Source organism: Monopterus albus, unplaced genomic scaffold, assembly GCF_001952655.1.
Source record: "Monopterus albus unplaced genomic scaffold, M_albus_1.0 scaffold79.1, whole genome shotgun sequence".
NCBI lineage: Eukaryota > Metazoa > Chordata > Actinopteri > Synbranchiformes > Synbranchidae > Monopterus > Monopterus albus.
In genome coordinates this window covers 432,428-449,383 of record NW_018127959.1, presented here as the reverse complement: position 1 = coordinate 449,383, position 16,956 = coordinate 432,428, and the positions used below count along the sequence as shown (strand labels likewise).

The following is a 16,956-nucleotide window of genomic DNA, read 5'->3' as shown; positions in this document are numbered from 1 at the left end:
TGATGACAACAACAACTGATGCACACACTGGATTGTGTTTTAAACAGAGGAGCAGCAGACTCACACACCTGTGTTCATGGTAAACATTATGCAGACAAAGTTCTGTATCTTGTGTCAACGTGTGTCAACATGTTCGGTGTTCATTCTACGAACCAAGCGAAGCAGACTACAGATATCTCTTATCATATTTGTGACTGAGCATAAAAGGGCAGTAAAATCCTGAATGAATGAATGAGAGCTGTTCATATACACTACGAGCATTTCAGTGGTATATAGGGAGACTTTTCAGTAGAGGATAACAATCTAATAATAATTTCAGTGTTGTTCATAAAGGTGCTTTAACACCACATGTAAGAAATTCTGTATAATGAAAATGTGCTTCAGTGGAGTATTTGACTCTCAAGCCTTTTACTGTGTTGCTTGAAGCCAGTTTGAAAAGTATATGTTGTTTATGCATGTGACACCAAGTTTGACCTAAATCGTTGCTTGAAACCAGTTTGAAAGGTATATGTTGTTTGTGCATGTGACACCAAGTTTGACCTAAATCTCATGCTACACACCCAAAAGAGTACATTAAACTCAAAACAGTTCTGCTTTAGATCAGATCTGAGCACAGTACGCTGTAATGTGCATTTCTGCTGCTACTACCACAGCCAACACATTTTTGAACTCACCATCACGAAACTGCTCCACATCATCGTCAAAGACGGCCTCCTTCAGGGCGCTCTTATCATATGTGCAGATGGTTTCCCCGTAGCCATAAGGGGCGAACTCACGACTCCGTGGCCCAGAGAAGGAGCGTGGAGATGGCGTGTTGAGTAGTGAGGTCTTGTTGTCCAAGGCAGTGCGACCTCCTTCCACCATGTCTAAGCCCAGGCGGGCATCAGAGCCAGGGGATGATGCTACTCCTTCTCTTCCAGCCTGTACAACAGAGATGCAGTATGTTGGCTAATTGAGTGAGGGGTCAAAACACTGGCAGTTTGACATGATCTCTGTCTAAAAAGGGCTTTTGAAAAGAGTGCAGCCTACAGCATATGCAGCTACCGTAAACTCCTTATACATTTAAAAAAATATTGGCCTCAGAGCAGAACTTTTCTCAACTTCAAATTTCCAGTTTTGGCTTTGTAACTGCTGCAAAACTTCATTTCAGTAAAAGAAACTGTGACATGATTCAGGAACTTTATTCAGGACACAAGATTAGATATTAAGAACTGAGGAACACGACGCCAACAACAAAGCGCACAAAATATATTTTTGGTTAAAACCACTGTTTGACAATTGCTTAACTTTTGTGCAACTTTATGCAAGAAAGGACATGGCTGCCCATGTAAAGTCAGCCATTTAATCTTAATTCGTAGATTGTACTTAAATGTATTCATGCGTTTCATGTTAAACCGTAAAAAGAGAGCTTTCACTATGATTGTCTGCTTTCCGATTAACTGCAACACCATACTGCTTGGCTGAACCTCAAAACTTTCCAAGCAGAATATTTAGGACAAAGCTTCTAGATGAAGGGGTTAAGGACTCACTGCATCGTCCCTCTTGACCTCCCGTCTGATCGGCTCATTCAGGTCCTCCTGGCTTCGGTAGCTGAAGCTCTGGATGGCCTCGGTGACGCCGCGAAGCGAGCTGTAGATCTCCTCTGAGTTCATGTTCTCAGTGTCATACTCCATCATGCTATCAGACGCACAGACACAGAAAAAGACTTGCATGAAATACATATCTGAGGAAGATGCACAAGCATGAATTTGTTTTCTGCATTGCCTTACTGTACATCTCCACTGTGTGGCATATTATGGATTTTCACACAAAAATTAACCACATCTCTGAAGCAATGATAAACCATTTGATTTTTTGATTTCAGACGATGGAACAATATTTATTCAGCAAAACACTGACATAAAAAAACTAGAAAAGACTCTCAACTGGTTTGGAAAAGGGAAATTTGTACAAGCAAAAGGATCAGACTCTGGCTTCCTGGAGGAATAATCCTCTGTGTGTGTCTCAGCCCACCTCATTACCTGGGTGAAAACGCTCTGCGCAGGACCCTTAGTGAGGGGGCAGCAGGGGTGGAGTGAGGAGGAGGAGGAGGAGGAGGGGCAGGGGGGTGCTTTGACAGTCCGTCGACACCCCAACCCCATAACCGACTGTTGCCACAGCACGGCCGGGAGGGAAGGATGGACAGACAGGAGTGAGAGAGCGGGGCAAGGCGGATGGAAACGGACGACACGAGAAGACAATGAGTCGAGACAAGGGAGGAGAAAGAGAAAAACAAGTGGGCGGAAAGAGAGAAGACAAAAAGAAGCTAGTCTGAGCTTTAAGGTTAAGGGAAAGTGTTAAGTTAGAGGAGAGCATTAGATGTAGCAGAATCCCACAAAGTCAGCTTCACACAGATCATTTTCCCATTGTAGGAGTAGGGTGTTCTTCCTCAGGTTTTACTCAGAATGGTCTCAACACAAATTACAATATGTCATCTATCAGTGTTTATGGGTTTCTGCTTGCAGTTATAACAACTGAACCTCAGCTGAATGAGCTGCTCAGCCAAACGGTTAAAACGTCCTTAGAGGTGTCTCGATATTTTTGACCTCCCCGGCTACATGCATGAAAGGGTCAGAATATTAGGAACACCTCTAAATATAATGTAGTGCAGTACAACACCATCTTTAACTATGACCTCAATAATAAACATAGAACTGAGTTTCTGCATTTATGACTTTCACCAAAAACTGAAACATTCTGAGCTTCATAAACACAGATGTTAAGGTGGAAGTGTTGCACTGAAGAGCATACAATGTGTACAGGTGTACCTAATAAAGTGGCCTGTCAGGGTATTCGTCAACTATAAAGTCTCATTATCAGACGTTTGACAGCACCGATTATGTCTAGGCCAGTAAATATTTTATCGGTCAGCCAAGTCGTATTTGATTTCTGGAAGAAATGATTTGCTTTGATGAAGCATGTGTTGTAATCTCTCTGAGCAGCTCACTCAGTACCATGCTCCTACAACCCATCTGTTAGGTGTAAATGACAGCTCCGGTATCCGTATGGTTTCATCTGTGCCATGCGTAGCTGAAGAGCAGGCCGGTGATGATCTACCTTGGAGACAGTCCTCCATGGGAACAGTTTGTTGGAGAGGTGAGGGGGCTGGTTCTACTGGGAGCGTGCCGTGGCGGTGTCCTGCCAATGGTGTTGCTCGGAGACCCCTGGAAGGCAAGGAAACAATGATGAAATCGAAACGTGGCAAGCCGGCTGCATGAAGGTTTCACTTGTCTCTGTGATAGCCTAGCATGGCGTTTCTGATCACTATTTGTGGATAGTGCACACTTTTTCAGCTTAGCTGGGCTTCTGACACCAAATGACACCGAAAAATGACTGCTATGTTTGACCTACCACATTGCTGCTGGTATTGCTGGAGTTCTTCAGGTGGCTGTGCAGCAGCTTGGTGGCTCCGTCCTGGAAGGTCTTGGGCAGAGCTCCCAGCAGCATGGTGAACTCTGGTGTGTTGAGCTCAAACAGAGCAATTAGCACCACCTGGGCCGCCTACAGGCAGGGTAGCACAACAAGTTAGAATGGAAAACGTGACAGAGGGAACATTCAGATGGTTTCCTTGGTTCTAGAAATACACTGACCATGTGCTTGTAACAGCAGTTTCACTAGAGACACTGTCAAAATATAAAAACCACTGCACAGATAGTACAGCTTGTGACCAAAATATAAATAGTTTTAATATTTGACAATTCTCCATGATCAAAAGGTCAAAGTAATTCTGAAACCATGGCAACAACTCCATAGTGGACGTCTTGGTAGCATAACACACATATTAGCCTGTAGAAAGACACTGCTAAAGAGGTGAGTGTTCAATGCTGCATTCAGTGGAAAATTAATGTACTATACAACAATTCAAGAACAATATCAGTGCTGCAACATGCAAGTGAGTACAGAGCCAACACTGAAGTGGCACTACAGTAGAAAAAATACATAAAAATAAAAGCTATTACAAGGATTTTGAGCTTTACTCCCTTTTTTTTTTTACACTGCTATTATTTTGAACACAACTGTATATTTCATAAAGGTAAGTTCAAAGTTCTTCTCATTTGTGCCATATGCCTTCATTTGGACAAAGACACATGAAGGTAACATACGCATATTTATAGCTTTTGAATAGTATTATTGAGAACATACAGCATATACACAGATATAAAAGTACTGTTAGTATAAATGATAGAACAGGCTTAATGATTAATCAGGTGGGAATGTGGATGTAGAATATGTATCCATGTAGAGATACTGCTTGCAAACCAGTGATGGTAAGATGATGTCATGGGGTAGGACTGGATAAGTCTAACTTCTTCCTACTCCGTTCAAGCATGTACTAGGTATAAGCACATTGAAAATATTTTTGTGGATATGTGTGGAATTATGTGTGATTACATACTGACTGTTGTTACATGTTTGAAAGAATAAATAAATCAAATCAAATCAATCAAATAAATCTTATGAATCTGCATTACTGAACAAAAAGAAAGCACTGACAACATGCAGGTATGCACGTGCACGAGGAGTGATTCAAACAGACAAAATGCGTTAGGCAAACAGTAGTAACAAAACAGCATTCCTATCTGTGTTTAGCAATAAAACTGGCTTAAGCAACAGGAAAGACTGTTGCTCCAAAACAAGTTGTTTCTGGTTTCACAGCAAGCTGATTTTTTTGATGGGTGATCAATTCACAAGGCGCAGACTTATTTGTAGGTTGTTACAGCCAGACAGCTAGAGGTCAAATGGCAGAGGTGAGTGAGAGATGCCACGCTACAGTTTCCACAGTCTTGAAGGTCGATGGTTAAGACACCGGGCAGGCAGGGCAGTGTGTGCTTGTTGTGTTGGCTGCTGGAGAGGGCTCTACCTGCTTACACCTTTCCTCCTGGTTGCCCTCAGCAGTCAGTAAAGCTGCAGTACTGGACCTGCCAGCTAGCTCCTCGCTCACCCAGTTATGAAGGGTCTGGAGCACAGTGGCAAGGCAGAGTGGGCATTACTGCATGGCACAGGTCATCCATCATCACACTTGGATGCAATGCTGAACAAATCTTTTATATCATCCTGGCACAAACTACCACAATGTGGATCAATCAACCTAGATAATGTAAATTTGTAATCATAAAAACTAAAGTGGGGATTATTTTTAGCAGCAGACACAACTACTGTATTCTCTCCTTATATATTTATGTTCAGCTTTCCTGGAGGTCAGGCTCTGCTCTGAAACTAGGTGAGGATTTCTCCTGGAAGAACAGCAATGGACAAACAAACAGCAGGGGACACAGAGGGAGAACATGTAACGTGCATCGGACAAGGGAAAGATAATGGGCCGTGGAGCCAAAGCCATCCACACGGAGAGAGCCTATTATCAGTTTATAACTGTGGTAACTGCTGCTAAACAAACACTACAGCCAGAAGAATTCATTAAAAGAATGTGGAGGTATACAAGATGCCTCTGGCTGTGGAGGGGGTCCCGTGACTGTCGAGCACAGTGGCATCTTTCATGGATGATGGATCTGTTCTGAAAATAAATATCTGGCCACAGTAGTGTGGTGGGTAGAGCAGCCGTCTCCCAACCGGAGGGTTCAAACCTCGGTGCCTGCAGTCCACATGTCGAAGTGTCCTTGGGCAAGACACTGAACCCCCGTGATGGCGGCGGATATGCACGTGGAGGCCCTCGGCTCCAAACGTAATTTTATTGTACAGTGTTACAATGACAATAAATAAAAGCTTCTTCTTTGTCTTCATTACTTTATGGAACCTCCTAATAAGTCTCCGAGCATTTCGTTTTGCAATAAGCCCACACACTTGTTCTTATTATGAATTAGGTAGAGCATAACTTCTAAAGTAGATCACATGTCCATATTAAAAATATAACCATTCTTCATAAAATCTTGATGTAGAAGAAGATTAAAGCCCCACAATAAGTGAGTTAAAACATGTATTTAATAAAACAAAAAGGGAATGAATATGAAAAGAAAGTGGATTAAAGCAAGTCGCACACAATATTCTAGAATAAATGTCATTTGATGAGTTTTGCCTAAGCAAAGAATTTTCCATTACTGGTACCAGGAAAACCAAACAATGTGCGACACTGCCCTGAGAAGCTGGTCCCTGGTCAGATTTGACAGAGAACTGACTTACCTTCCTGACATCAGAGCTTTTGGGTTCAGTGGTCCAGGTTATAATGCGAGACACGGCCAAGCGCGTCTCACTGGAGTTGACAAAGTCCGTCGGGTCCATCTGTCGGGCCAGGGACTCGATGTACTTTAAAATGGCCACCTTTACCTGAAGAGTCAATAAGCATTTGGTCATGCATTACTATAACCCAGTGACCAATCAAAATCATCTTGTTTTCAGAAGGAACCAGTGTTTGTCCTCTTACTTTACCTTGAGGTTTGGTGTCTGAGTCTGATCGACAATAAACCTCATCAGAATGTTGAACTGCTGGTCAAATGGGAAGGACTCCCTAAGACAGGCACAGTGCACAGAAGTTACAGAAGTTAAGCTTCTATAGAGTTTGTCAGATTGTAGCAGCCAGCTCAGTGACTATCAGGACTTTGCTACTAACTGACTTACTGTCATAGTTAACAACCTGACAAACAGACAACATGGACAACATTTCCAATTTCAGCCAGTTACTGTTGTTTACATTCCATACTAACAGCTGGCTAGAGTTTCAGACCTTGTGACATCCAGGGCCTTTTGTACTTTGGCCTGGACTGAGCCCAGCAAGTCTGCACCCATTTTCTTCAGCAGCTGGGTGAGCAGAACGAAAAGCCAGTCCTGCAGATCCTCCTTGTGTACTGTGATGAAGTCCACAAGAGTCTCCAGGAACATGCTGAACACCTGAGAACGTGTGCACAGTTGAAACAGTTGTGACACCGTTGCTTGAGGAAATGAGACTGAGATGTAAGAAGCAATAAGGAGTGAGGAGCACACTTACTCTCTGTTGTTAAATCCACAGCAAGGCAGGCCATGCAACAAGAGACACTCCATTAATAGCAAGTAAGTGTCACAGCATACAAGCATTTTGTACAGGAGTTCAACCTTTTACTGTCATGTTATGTTTGACGTCATACATTTACATTAAAGTCATAACTGCAACCATTAGTTTAGTTAGTAAAATACATCTTTAATACCTTGCTATGTGGATCTGCAAACATCCTTGTGAAGATCTCACAAAGTCTTTTCAACTCCACTCGGCTGCAGCGAACAAAAAGCATCAAACAAGTAGTCAGGGCGGCAGAGGATGAACTACAGAAATACACTACAACTACAGTACATCCAAAAAGCTGAGGTACTATGGCACTACTAGGCACTATACTAGCTACAGTATGTACTATTTACTCCTCCAAAAGTCCATGACAGCTGAGTTAATGAAACAACCCACAGTAGTTTAGCCTCCGCAGCTCTTTCTCAGGCTGTTCATAAACTAGGTGTCAGTGAGACGTTGCCACAAAGGAGACACTGTAACAGTCCCTTTGAATTTATCCATGCCACACTGTTCAAGGAAGTCAGATAGCTGCTTGAGCTGGAACTGCTCAGTTATTTTCTAAAAGCTAAAATTATTCCAGTCCACTTCAGGTACCCATGCTCCTGTCATGTGAGATGGAGGATTCACATGTTTGAGAACAAAAGCCCCACTGGCACTGGATTCATTTCTCTGGGGAAAGTAGGCAGATTTTAAAATTAACCTTCTTACTGTATTTCCTAGCCTTCAAAGATATTACATTATAACATCCCTTGTCACTGCTAAGCAGATGGCACACAGATACAGTCTGGTCATGCAAGCTGACCAATGCTCACACTTCTAGTCTGTCATTGTGAATTTGGTCCCACCTCAATATTCTCTGGCTCTTGAGGAGATTCTGCAGGCCCAGCAGGCCCTCCTTCCTCTCTGACCAGTTTGAGCTGGCACAGTGGTTCAGGACCTCGGCCACATCCTCGGTCTGGCGCAGGTAATGGGGTATACCTCCGTTTCGTGAGCCATACGAGCGTTCCGAGCAGGCGCTGGATGCATCACTGTTGGCATCGTCATCAGAGTACATCCCTGGGGATTCGTACCTTCGTCTCAAAGGCTTCCTCTGAAAGAAAGAGCATACAAGAAATGTGAATAGAATCTGCACAGACATGTAAAACACAGTATGATATCTAAATGTTGCAGGGAAACAACTTAGGTAAATAAACTCGGCCACGATGTAAGAAACTTTGATAAAAGGTCGCCAGCCGCATCAGGTCGCCATGCAGGTTGCTGTGCTGTTTGGCAAAATGTAATTCTCATGTTTTGTTCTGTGGATGTTACTCTTAAGTTTAAGAGCACTACTTAAAAATGTAAGAAAAACATCAGAAGCCATTCAAGCAGTGCCACAAATAAGCAAAGGTCTTGACTACAATCGTAGTAAATGTCAAGGAGTTTTGAAAAAAGACACATGAATAACGTACCAAACAATGAGGTCGACATTAATATCACCATATGGAAAAAATAAACATCTTGCTGGGCTTACCACAGATGCACTCATCTGGGATGTGACACAAACATTTAGAGCAAAACTAAAAAAAAAAAGACTGGGGTTGAGGGGTGTTTTCTGAACTTGATTAGTGCATGAATATACAAACAGTATGTAAAATGACCAACTACCTTATTCCTGGAGTCTCCTAATAGCTGAAATGGTAACATTTTTTGAAAGAGGAGAGAGGGAAGGTTTAAAAGAGGTGTAAAGACCAACTACAGTTCTTCTGGTATGCAAAAATGTAAACAAATTTAAAACACATGCATGAAAACTTTGCCTTGTGTTTAATAACACGACTCTACACCCGTCTCCCCTGAAGCCAAACATTCCATAGAAACTTACCAGAGCATCAGCAACCGCTGCCTCCACCTCGGTGCCGGTGTTAAGGACCCTCATGGCGTTGACTGACGCAGAGATTCTCGCTTGGTGAATCAAACCATACCGGTCTAGACAGGAAGTGAATAATGCTCAGTAACAAAGCTGACAGGCCCATGTAACTTACCTGAATCAACAAATGCAAATGTCACATAGCATACAGAGAAAGTAACTTTCTTTTAAACATATGTGCATATAAAGCAGTTCACTGTACATGGGTGAGCTGAAAAGATCACCAAGTATCCCAGCACCAAAAGCAAAATAAAAGAAGATTGCCAAAGAAAAACCCAAATAGAAGATGATGGGCCAAAGCACAGCCATACATCAATGGCTGACAGTACCAGTAATGCACCAAAGAAGAAGAACACAAATACTGAATGCCCTAAATATGTTAAAGATTAAAACAGCAGGGGCACAACTGATGAAGTGAAATGATAAAAACAACAGATGAACAGCAAATATAACATGTGAACTTAACCAGACTCCTCCTGGGCAAATAAACAACTTCTTAATCTACCTGAACTACTGTACAAGCAAACCGCAGGCCGCCAATGACATGTGACTGAAAAAAGCTAAATAACAGATAATACTAAGCTGAGTCAGCACATTCAAAGCTGTACAAGTAAATAACAATTCCACAAAAATCACAACTAAAATTAAAAACCGCTGTATGAGGCAAATGAACAGGTGAAAACATCACATTTCCATTTACATGCTAAACAAATGCACCAGCTCTATTCTTACCTTTATTTTGCTAAAATACAGGAAAATACAGTAAAGGAAAGGTGGATGCTGTCTATAGTCACATCACTGAACACAACCACAGAGCCATGCTGCTACAGTAGGCAACACTGCCTCTACGATACTGTAGCCAATCTGAGGGGAACGGAAAGGGACGGAGAGCTTCTGGGCATGCAGGTCACCTGACTGGCTGTGGGGGTCAGCTGTGGAGAGAGCGCTGGTTGAACGGGAGTGACGTCGGGAGGCTGCAGGGGACAGGAAAGGTGGGCGACATCCGGACCAGGGGGTTAGTGACCCACACTAGAGATTAAACACCGACTGCTAATGTAAGACCCTGAAGCCACCGTCACACTGCTGCACTGAGCCTCACGTGTCACTGGTCTGTTTTTTAAATCAGGAATTACTGTGTGTTTCTGAAGACTGGAGCAAAAGATGAATAGTAACCTGCTCATTAAACAGTCAAGAATGATGTTTTTTAAACAAATCAAAGCATGTAATGTGACTTTTTCCAGCCTTTACAGAGATTCTACTTAGCTGAAGTGTGAAAAAGGCCACTTCTATATGCATTGAGATATACCACACAGTATTGTAGGGTGTGGCCCATATTACCACTCCACCACTTTGTCTCTCATGATAAATAAAGAAGCTAAAATGAGGAGCTGTCAGTCAGTATGGCTGTGTTCAGAATAAAATACAGTCAGACTTTAATAGTGTACAGCAATGGGCCAAACAGTATAGATTACACTGGTCTACAACAAAAGTACTTCTGAAATAAAAATAATCAGTCTTTTCTAATTCTGGGCCACTTGATTGACTCTGGTCTGTAAGATGTGGCACTGGCAGTGTACGAATTGTGTTTGACAATGTCTAAACTTTGTCAAATTACAGAAGGAAAGACCTCTGAGCTTCTCAGGTGAACCTTTAGGTTGGTGTTGTCTCACAGGCCACACAAACCACACATCTGTCCGTTAACTAAGGTACTTATTACGTTCATACTTCGGCTGAAGACATCGAGCTCTTTGTTGTACATATCAGCCCATATGCTCTCTTGAAGTCAAAACGTATCATCATCTTTACTTGTCAGTTTGTTGCATGTTGGTATAAAATGTCAATGGTATTTACAAACATCTGTAGCCAATCAGCTCCTGTAAAGGTCATATCTGAATTCAGTGCCTTGAAGTCTGTAAAAAATGACAAAACCTTTTAAAACTGTGGATCAATGTTATCATGTGGAGTGCATGTGGAGATTTGGAATATCGGCCTTCTGTATCGGATGGTAAGAGAACAGTCGGGGCTGGACGCAAGAGAAATGGGCAGGTATGAAGATTTGGGTGACGATATAATATACGGTATAATGACATATACGATGAGCAATTACTTGATGTTTGTGTTACTTCTGCTGGTTCCTTTGCCTTCCCCATAAGGCAAACATCTTTACTGGAGGCATTTATACTTAAAACCATCAGTTATGTGCCCAGCTTCATTCAAACATAGAAATTCAGCTTAAAAAAATAACTAATCCATTATTTATATATAAACTGGTGCTCCTCAGTAAACAAGGAAAGACACAGTTAGTGCATGCACAGAGACAGACAGGCAGAGATAGAAGCCATAAGCTATGACAGAGAACAGTACAGACAGCGCACAGAGTGGGAGGCTTGTGTAAGCATTTGGTAAAGATTGTCCGGTTGGGACAGGACAGCTATTAGCTCGGCGATACTCACCCAGAGGAGTGAAGCCCCGAGCGGGGCTGGTGTCACGGCTGCTCTCGCGACTGGTGTCGCGACTGCAACCTTGACTCATGCTGGGACGGGGAATGCGGCTCCGAGCTAGCGTGCGGTAGGGAAGAGCAGCAGGAAGAAGAGCTTTACCACACAGGCTGGCTGTGAGGACAACATGTTAGATGGGAATGTCAGTGTGCATTCATGGGGGAATGTTGGGATGAGATCCAGAGATGAGGAACATAAAGAGGGGTAGAGGTTGACAGACAGGAAGACAGAAAGTATAAAGCCTTGTAGGCAGCCTATAGGAGACACAATATTCATTACACCTAACAATGTGAAAGTCCTGGAGTCAAACTAGAGACTCTTCTAAAAGTCCTGCTCACGATGATACTAAAATGGGGCTGGTGTTAAGAGGAGAGGCTGTTACTGCAGGTCATTAATAACAAACATGTACTGTTTGGAACACATGAATGTGATCAGCAACTTTCATGGCAATTTATCCACTGGTTTATTAGACCTCTTGGTTATGAAAACACCATTTTGGCCTGATGGCTGATGCAACAGGCCAGATGGTGGGCTGTCTAAAACTCAAAGGTCTCATTCTGTGGGGAGAAAGGATGTGCTCAGTCACATTCACATTTTGAGGTTTCTTTCAAACAAATGCCCACTTAGCACTGGTACTACACAGCGGTTTGGGCAGTCCACTGAATGACAACAGCTTGTGAGCAACCCTGCCAGTACCTACTGAACTACCTTGTTCAGAACAAAGGTGTGAAGGGGGGTGCACACAGTCTACTGACAGATGAAGCAAACATCACTGGACCCTGGTGGAGCTAGTGGGGCGAAAATACTAGAATGTTTAGAGACAGAGATAAAGAAGAAAGGTGAAACAGTAAAACAGAGAAAGAAGCAACGGCTGAGTGCTTGTGAGGGAGGCGGTCACTGCAAAGAGCAACTAACATTTAACTCTTATCTTGTGACAAAGATTAGACAGACAACAACATGACTTGGTTTGTAACTTAGATAATGATACATCAAGACGCATTTAGTTGTGTTAAACAAGAAGAATAACAAAATAAGCATCAACAGTACAGTGTTCGCTTATCCAACAAACCTGTATAGATACAAATCCTTTAACCACCCTACTGTATGTAATCCTGATAGCAATGACTACCATACATTAACAAATATTTTTTACTTGACACAACTTCGCTGTGTCTGTAGTTCACATCAGGATGGAGTATAAAGGTTTATCATCAGGCACACACAGTGTGCTTTCATGCCAACCACTATAACACCACCCATATCCACTGCTATCACTCAGCCAGTCATAAACCAGAACAGACCTGTGGGGTGTGATTAGTTGAAGACAAAATGTATGGAGGTTTCATCATGACAAAAGCCAACTCTGCTTGGTGAGGACTGCTCATTTCAAGGCAGACACTGGGTTTCACTGGTGTCGAGAGTCTGTGCCGGTACAGTATGTGCACGTTTATTGTCCGAGTAAAGAACATGAGAGTGCTGCCATGTATCTCTTTATCAGAAAGTCTGTGCGAGACTGTATCAACTTATCAATGCATGTGCTCTTGTGCTGTATGGTGTCGAGCACACCTGTGTGTTTCACTCATTGCTGAGTCTTGTCACAGTCCCTGCACATCTTAGTGACTTGGACTTGACAAGAAACAGATCAGTTACGGCAGCATTGAGATGTGTCACATTTCCAGTTCTTGTTTTTCCATCAGCACACACTTGCAGGCCAGTGAAATCGAGTAATTAACTCAATGATGCATGACGTACACACATGGTCTTCTTGGTGCATCAAAATATAAAGAGACTCATACCACACAACCACAGTAATGTTTCTAAATAAAGAATCAGTGAGTTGTGTGCTTTTGTCCTGGCCTTACCAAGACCCAGTCGGTTGGGGCTGGTCTCACGGCTGCAGCCCTGACTGCGAGGGATCCTGCTGCGCTTGTCAGCTGGTGTGGTGGAGGCCGATACGGTCGCACGAGGGATCCGGCCATAGCTGCTCTGGCCAAGCAGCTTGCCTGGGGAGCTAGAGCGGCTGCCAGCTGTCAGGAGACAGGACAAGGGCATACAGAGACACAGTTAGACAATGTAGGAAGTGAGAGACAGGCTAGGAAACAAGCAACAAAGTGGCACAACCTTCAATAACATGCTTGGACTATTCAATTAAATTTCAAAAACACAACTCCTGTGACAAGAGACCCAATGCTGTGTAGCAACATAAAAGTATTTTTTTATAATCCGTTCTTCTACTTTTATTCACTTCTGTGAAAAGATGTCATGAATTTCATAAATTGTTATATCTGAGAATGAATCAATGCTATTTTAGTGAAAACGGAGGTGAAAAGAACTTCACAACAAAGTAATTTGAAAAGACAAATTCAGATATTACAGGCTACACACACACTGCATGTGGGGCTGGCTCTACTTTCTAACTAACTGTGCTGTGGGAAGACATTTACCCAGTCACCGTGGGAACATTCAGAGCTTTGACAGTGAAAACAAACACAACAAAAACACGGACAGCAAACACTTCCAACTCCAAACAGCTTCACAAACTGTTGGAGGGATATCACAAATAAAAAGGTGTAATGAGTGGAACATGCTGCTACTGTACATGGTGCAACAAATGTGAAATCAGAATGGGACTACATGTAAGGCTCTGGGTGCTAGTAGGCCATTGCTTAGGAGTGAAGCATCTGGCTTGTGACTGGATGAAGCTGAGGCCTTACCACTGATGGGATTGGCTGATCTGGATCCTGGGTGATGGAAGCAATAGGTAGGACAGGGTGGAGATCGAGAACGGTCAGAATGAAACAGAGGCGGGTTATGTTTATTGATCTCACTGAGCATGCACTCTGGACAGCTGTGAACATGTTTGCTGTGTACTGAGCACTCACAGATCAAGATTACATAGATTCCAAAACACACACACAAACTGTACAGTGTGCTTAAAACACAAGCACACATACTGTGCATGTATGTTGGCACACATACAGGATTTGTAAGTGACTGGAAGAACTTTCAGTTTGCTGCATGGGAAACGTCAGACACACATAGAGAAGAAACAGCAAGCCATCCAGTATGGTTGCAAAGCCAATGCAGACAAAGACTACACTGAAAAATGAGTGACAGCTTAGTGAATGTTCATAATGTGACTGAAGAGGCTGAAATATGAGTGACAGCTTAGTATGCTCACTCGCAGTGAATGTTCATAATGTGACTGAAGAGCGTTAGACTCTGATTGCTATTTAGCTTCACTGTATGAGAGCATGTGACCAGTGGGTATACATACGCTGGGACTGGGAGACCACTTTGGCTCGGCTGCGCCCCCTACTGTCCACCACTGAGGTGTTGGCCCCACCCACACTGCCTGAGCTTTGTCTCCTGGTACGAACACGACCTGAACAATGAGAGAAACCACAAGAGAAAGGAGGGAAGAGAGACAGAGGAAGTTTAATTCACTTGAATTACTCTCTGGTTTCCATCCCAACCCTGAACAGTGATGCTGGGGGAGAAAGGTCTGGGGAGACAGAATGAAGAAGACCTGGATGAGGGGGGTACAACCCCTCTGAAAACAAGGGGGGAAACAGACAAACCTGGGTCCATTAGTATATGCAAATATTCATTTAAACCTGAGTTTAATGTAGCTGGGCCTTGCCTTGTAAGCACAGTTATGCTAGCGCTAGCAAAGACATGAACAGGAGAAAAGCAGAAAAGTTAAGAAAGTTAAAAGTCTTCTAAGTACTTGTGTTATATCCAACTTTTGTGCCTTTCATGTATTAAAACAAGCAAAACGAAATATTGGCAAACTTATTGACCCAGGTCTAAAGAAAGACAAACAATGAGCAGTCACCTGCAGCCGTAGGAACGCCCTAACATCTCTGAATTCATTGCCATCTTCACCTTGCACTATTCTACTAATGACAAGAAAAATGTTGTGTATTAGAAGATTAGTTAATAAAAAATTATCTGTCAGCTTTGATGGCCTTCACAATTATAAAAAAAATTATTTCTGCAAGCTAGAAGCTACAGTAGCTTTAGATCACAGGTGCTCAGCAGCTGAACTGAGAAATGCTAACAATGCTATGCAATGATCTCCTATCCACCTGATCAAGATTTACCATAATGTGCCACAGTGTGCCTGATCTTCTAATAAGCTTCAGTTATATTACAGCTGACTCCACAGTTCGTTGCCTCCAGTAACACAGTGGACAGACCTCTTTTGTTCAGATCACGAAAACAGGATTGAGCTGTGGGTAGCTAATCAGAAAACAGGATCTATACTAGTAGGTAACCCTAAGTTGCACTGCAAAACAGAGGGCAGCCTTCTCATTACACTTAATGCCACATCATATTTATAACAGAACAGTCCCAGACAACCCAGAGGATACACAACAATACAAAGAACGATAAAAATATCAAATCTGACACGCATTTAGTTGATGGAACCTTTCAAACCACTGTCCATTACAGTGGCATGTCAGGTTCTGAGGAGAAGAGAAAATATACAATACAACAGTCTTCTCTATAAACTAAAAACTATTTAACGGCGATGTTGGACGTGATCACTGTGTAAGTAACAGAACTGATGGACATAGTTGTTAGGGTTACAGTTAGAGGAGGAAATCCATGCAGGCAGTGCATGCAAAGTTCCACAGAAGTGAGAACAACTTGGGAGAAATATAGAGGAAAAGAAGACAGATGAAGAGAGAAAGGGTGTACACGTGTAGCCTGGGACAAGAAGACACACATCTATGCTTTCTTGCGTTCACACATAGATACACAAGTCTTACCATCACTTTTACTGGGAGTGCCATCTTTTGGGCATTTAAGAAAGATGGTGCAGCAGCGAGTGGGAGGAGAGGTATAAAGGAAGTTAGTAGTAGCAGTTGAAGCAGGAACAGGAGTGACTGGATCTAAGGTGTGACTGACTTGTTTCAGAGGTTGTACTGGTTGTGACTGCAAAATAAACAGGTTATGCACGAACGGCTGCTCTAACTACAGAAGACAAACTCTTACATACTGTCATTGCAACGTTTATCTGCAGGTCTGTCACTGAGTGAGAGAGCTGAACTGTACATGAGGTCCAACACAGACGTCACCAAAGAGCAGAAATTCTTCTTTGGAAGAAAAACGGGCTACAGATAAGTCAAAGAGGCATGTCATCTATTGGTTTATACTTCAGTTGAACTATAATAGCCTAATCATCATCATCGTGCTGACTGCTAGGCTATAGAGCACTACAGTGACTACTGAAAAACAGGTGGGAAAGTGGTGATTCTCCAATTTATTGTGTTCCATGAGTCTCCCTTGTTCTGACTTTCATTATAAATACAAGCTATGCACACTGGATGGTAAAGGTATTTAAAAGAATTTGCAAAAAATACAGATTCCTTTGTCTTACATTGTAAAACAAAAGTAGTGCCACCATCTGAGAGACTTGGTTTTACCAGTGTCACCAGTATGAAATGATAATATGGAACATCCTTTAAAAAGCATCAGGGGTTTTCACCACACTAAGGGGCCTCATCACATTAATTTGT

The 16,956-nt window shown here is 42.6% G+C and overlaps 1 protein-coding gene across 22 annotated transcripts in view; it reads right to left on the bottom strand.

Annotated features, from left to right (window-relative positions):
• clasp1a (cytoplasmic linker associated protein 1a) overlaps positions 1-16,956 on the bottom strand; it is a 67,418-nt gene that overhangs the window by 9,644 nt on the left and 40,818 nt on the right. For 4 of the 22 annotated variants that reach the window (XR_002275438.1, XM_020606582.1, XM_020606587.1 and 1 more), the window contains 20 exons: positions 16,207-16,230; positions 14,706-14,813; positions 14,143-14,169; positions 13,291-13,455; positions 11,384-11,542; positions 9,842-9,904; positions 8,886-8,989; positions 8,672-8,695; positions 7,873-8,117; positions 7,173-7,236; positions 6,977-6,979; positions 6,716-6,879; positions 6,421-6,499; positions 6,175-6,318; positions 4,901-4,996; positions 3,391-3,540; positions 3,097-3,203; positions 2,022-2,147; positions 1,530-1,677; positions 675-921 (listed from right to left, as the gene is read on the bottom strand). Coding sequence is in view for 21 of the 22 variants with exons in the window: in XM_020606582.1 (XP_020462238.1) it covers positions 675-921; positions 1,530-1,677; positions 2,022-2,147; positions 3,097-3,203; positions 3,391-3,540; positions 4,901-4,996; positions 6,175-6,318; positions 6,421-6,499; positions 6,716-6,879; positions 6,977-6,979; positions 7,173-7,236; positions 7,873-8,117; positions 8,672-8,695; positions 8,886-8,989; positions 9,842-9,904; positions 11,384-11,542; positions 13,291-13,455; positions 14,143-14,169; positions 14,706-14,813; positions 16,207-16,230 (2,247 nt within the window). In the remaining variant the exon portion in view is untranslated. The remainder of the gene's footprint in view (positions 1-674; positions 922-1,529; positions 1,678-2,021; positions 2,148-3,096; positions 3,204-3,390; positions 3,541-4,900; positions 4,997-6,174; positions 6,319-6,420; positions 6,500-6,715; positions 6,880-6,976; positions 6,980-7,172; positions 7,237-7,872; positions 8,118-8,671; positions 8,696-8,885; positions 8,990-9,841; positions 9,905-11,383; positions 11,543-13,290; positions 13,456-14,142; positions 14,170-14,705; positions 14,814-16,206; positions 16,231-16,956) is intronic. The other 18 variants (XM_020606593.1, XM_020606598.1, XM_020606597.1 and 15 more) reach the window with 16 other exon arrangements.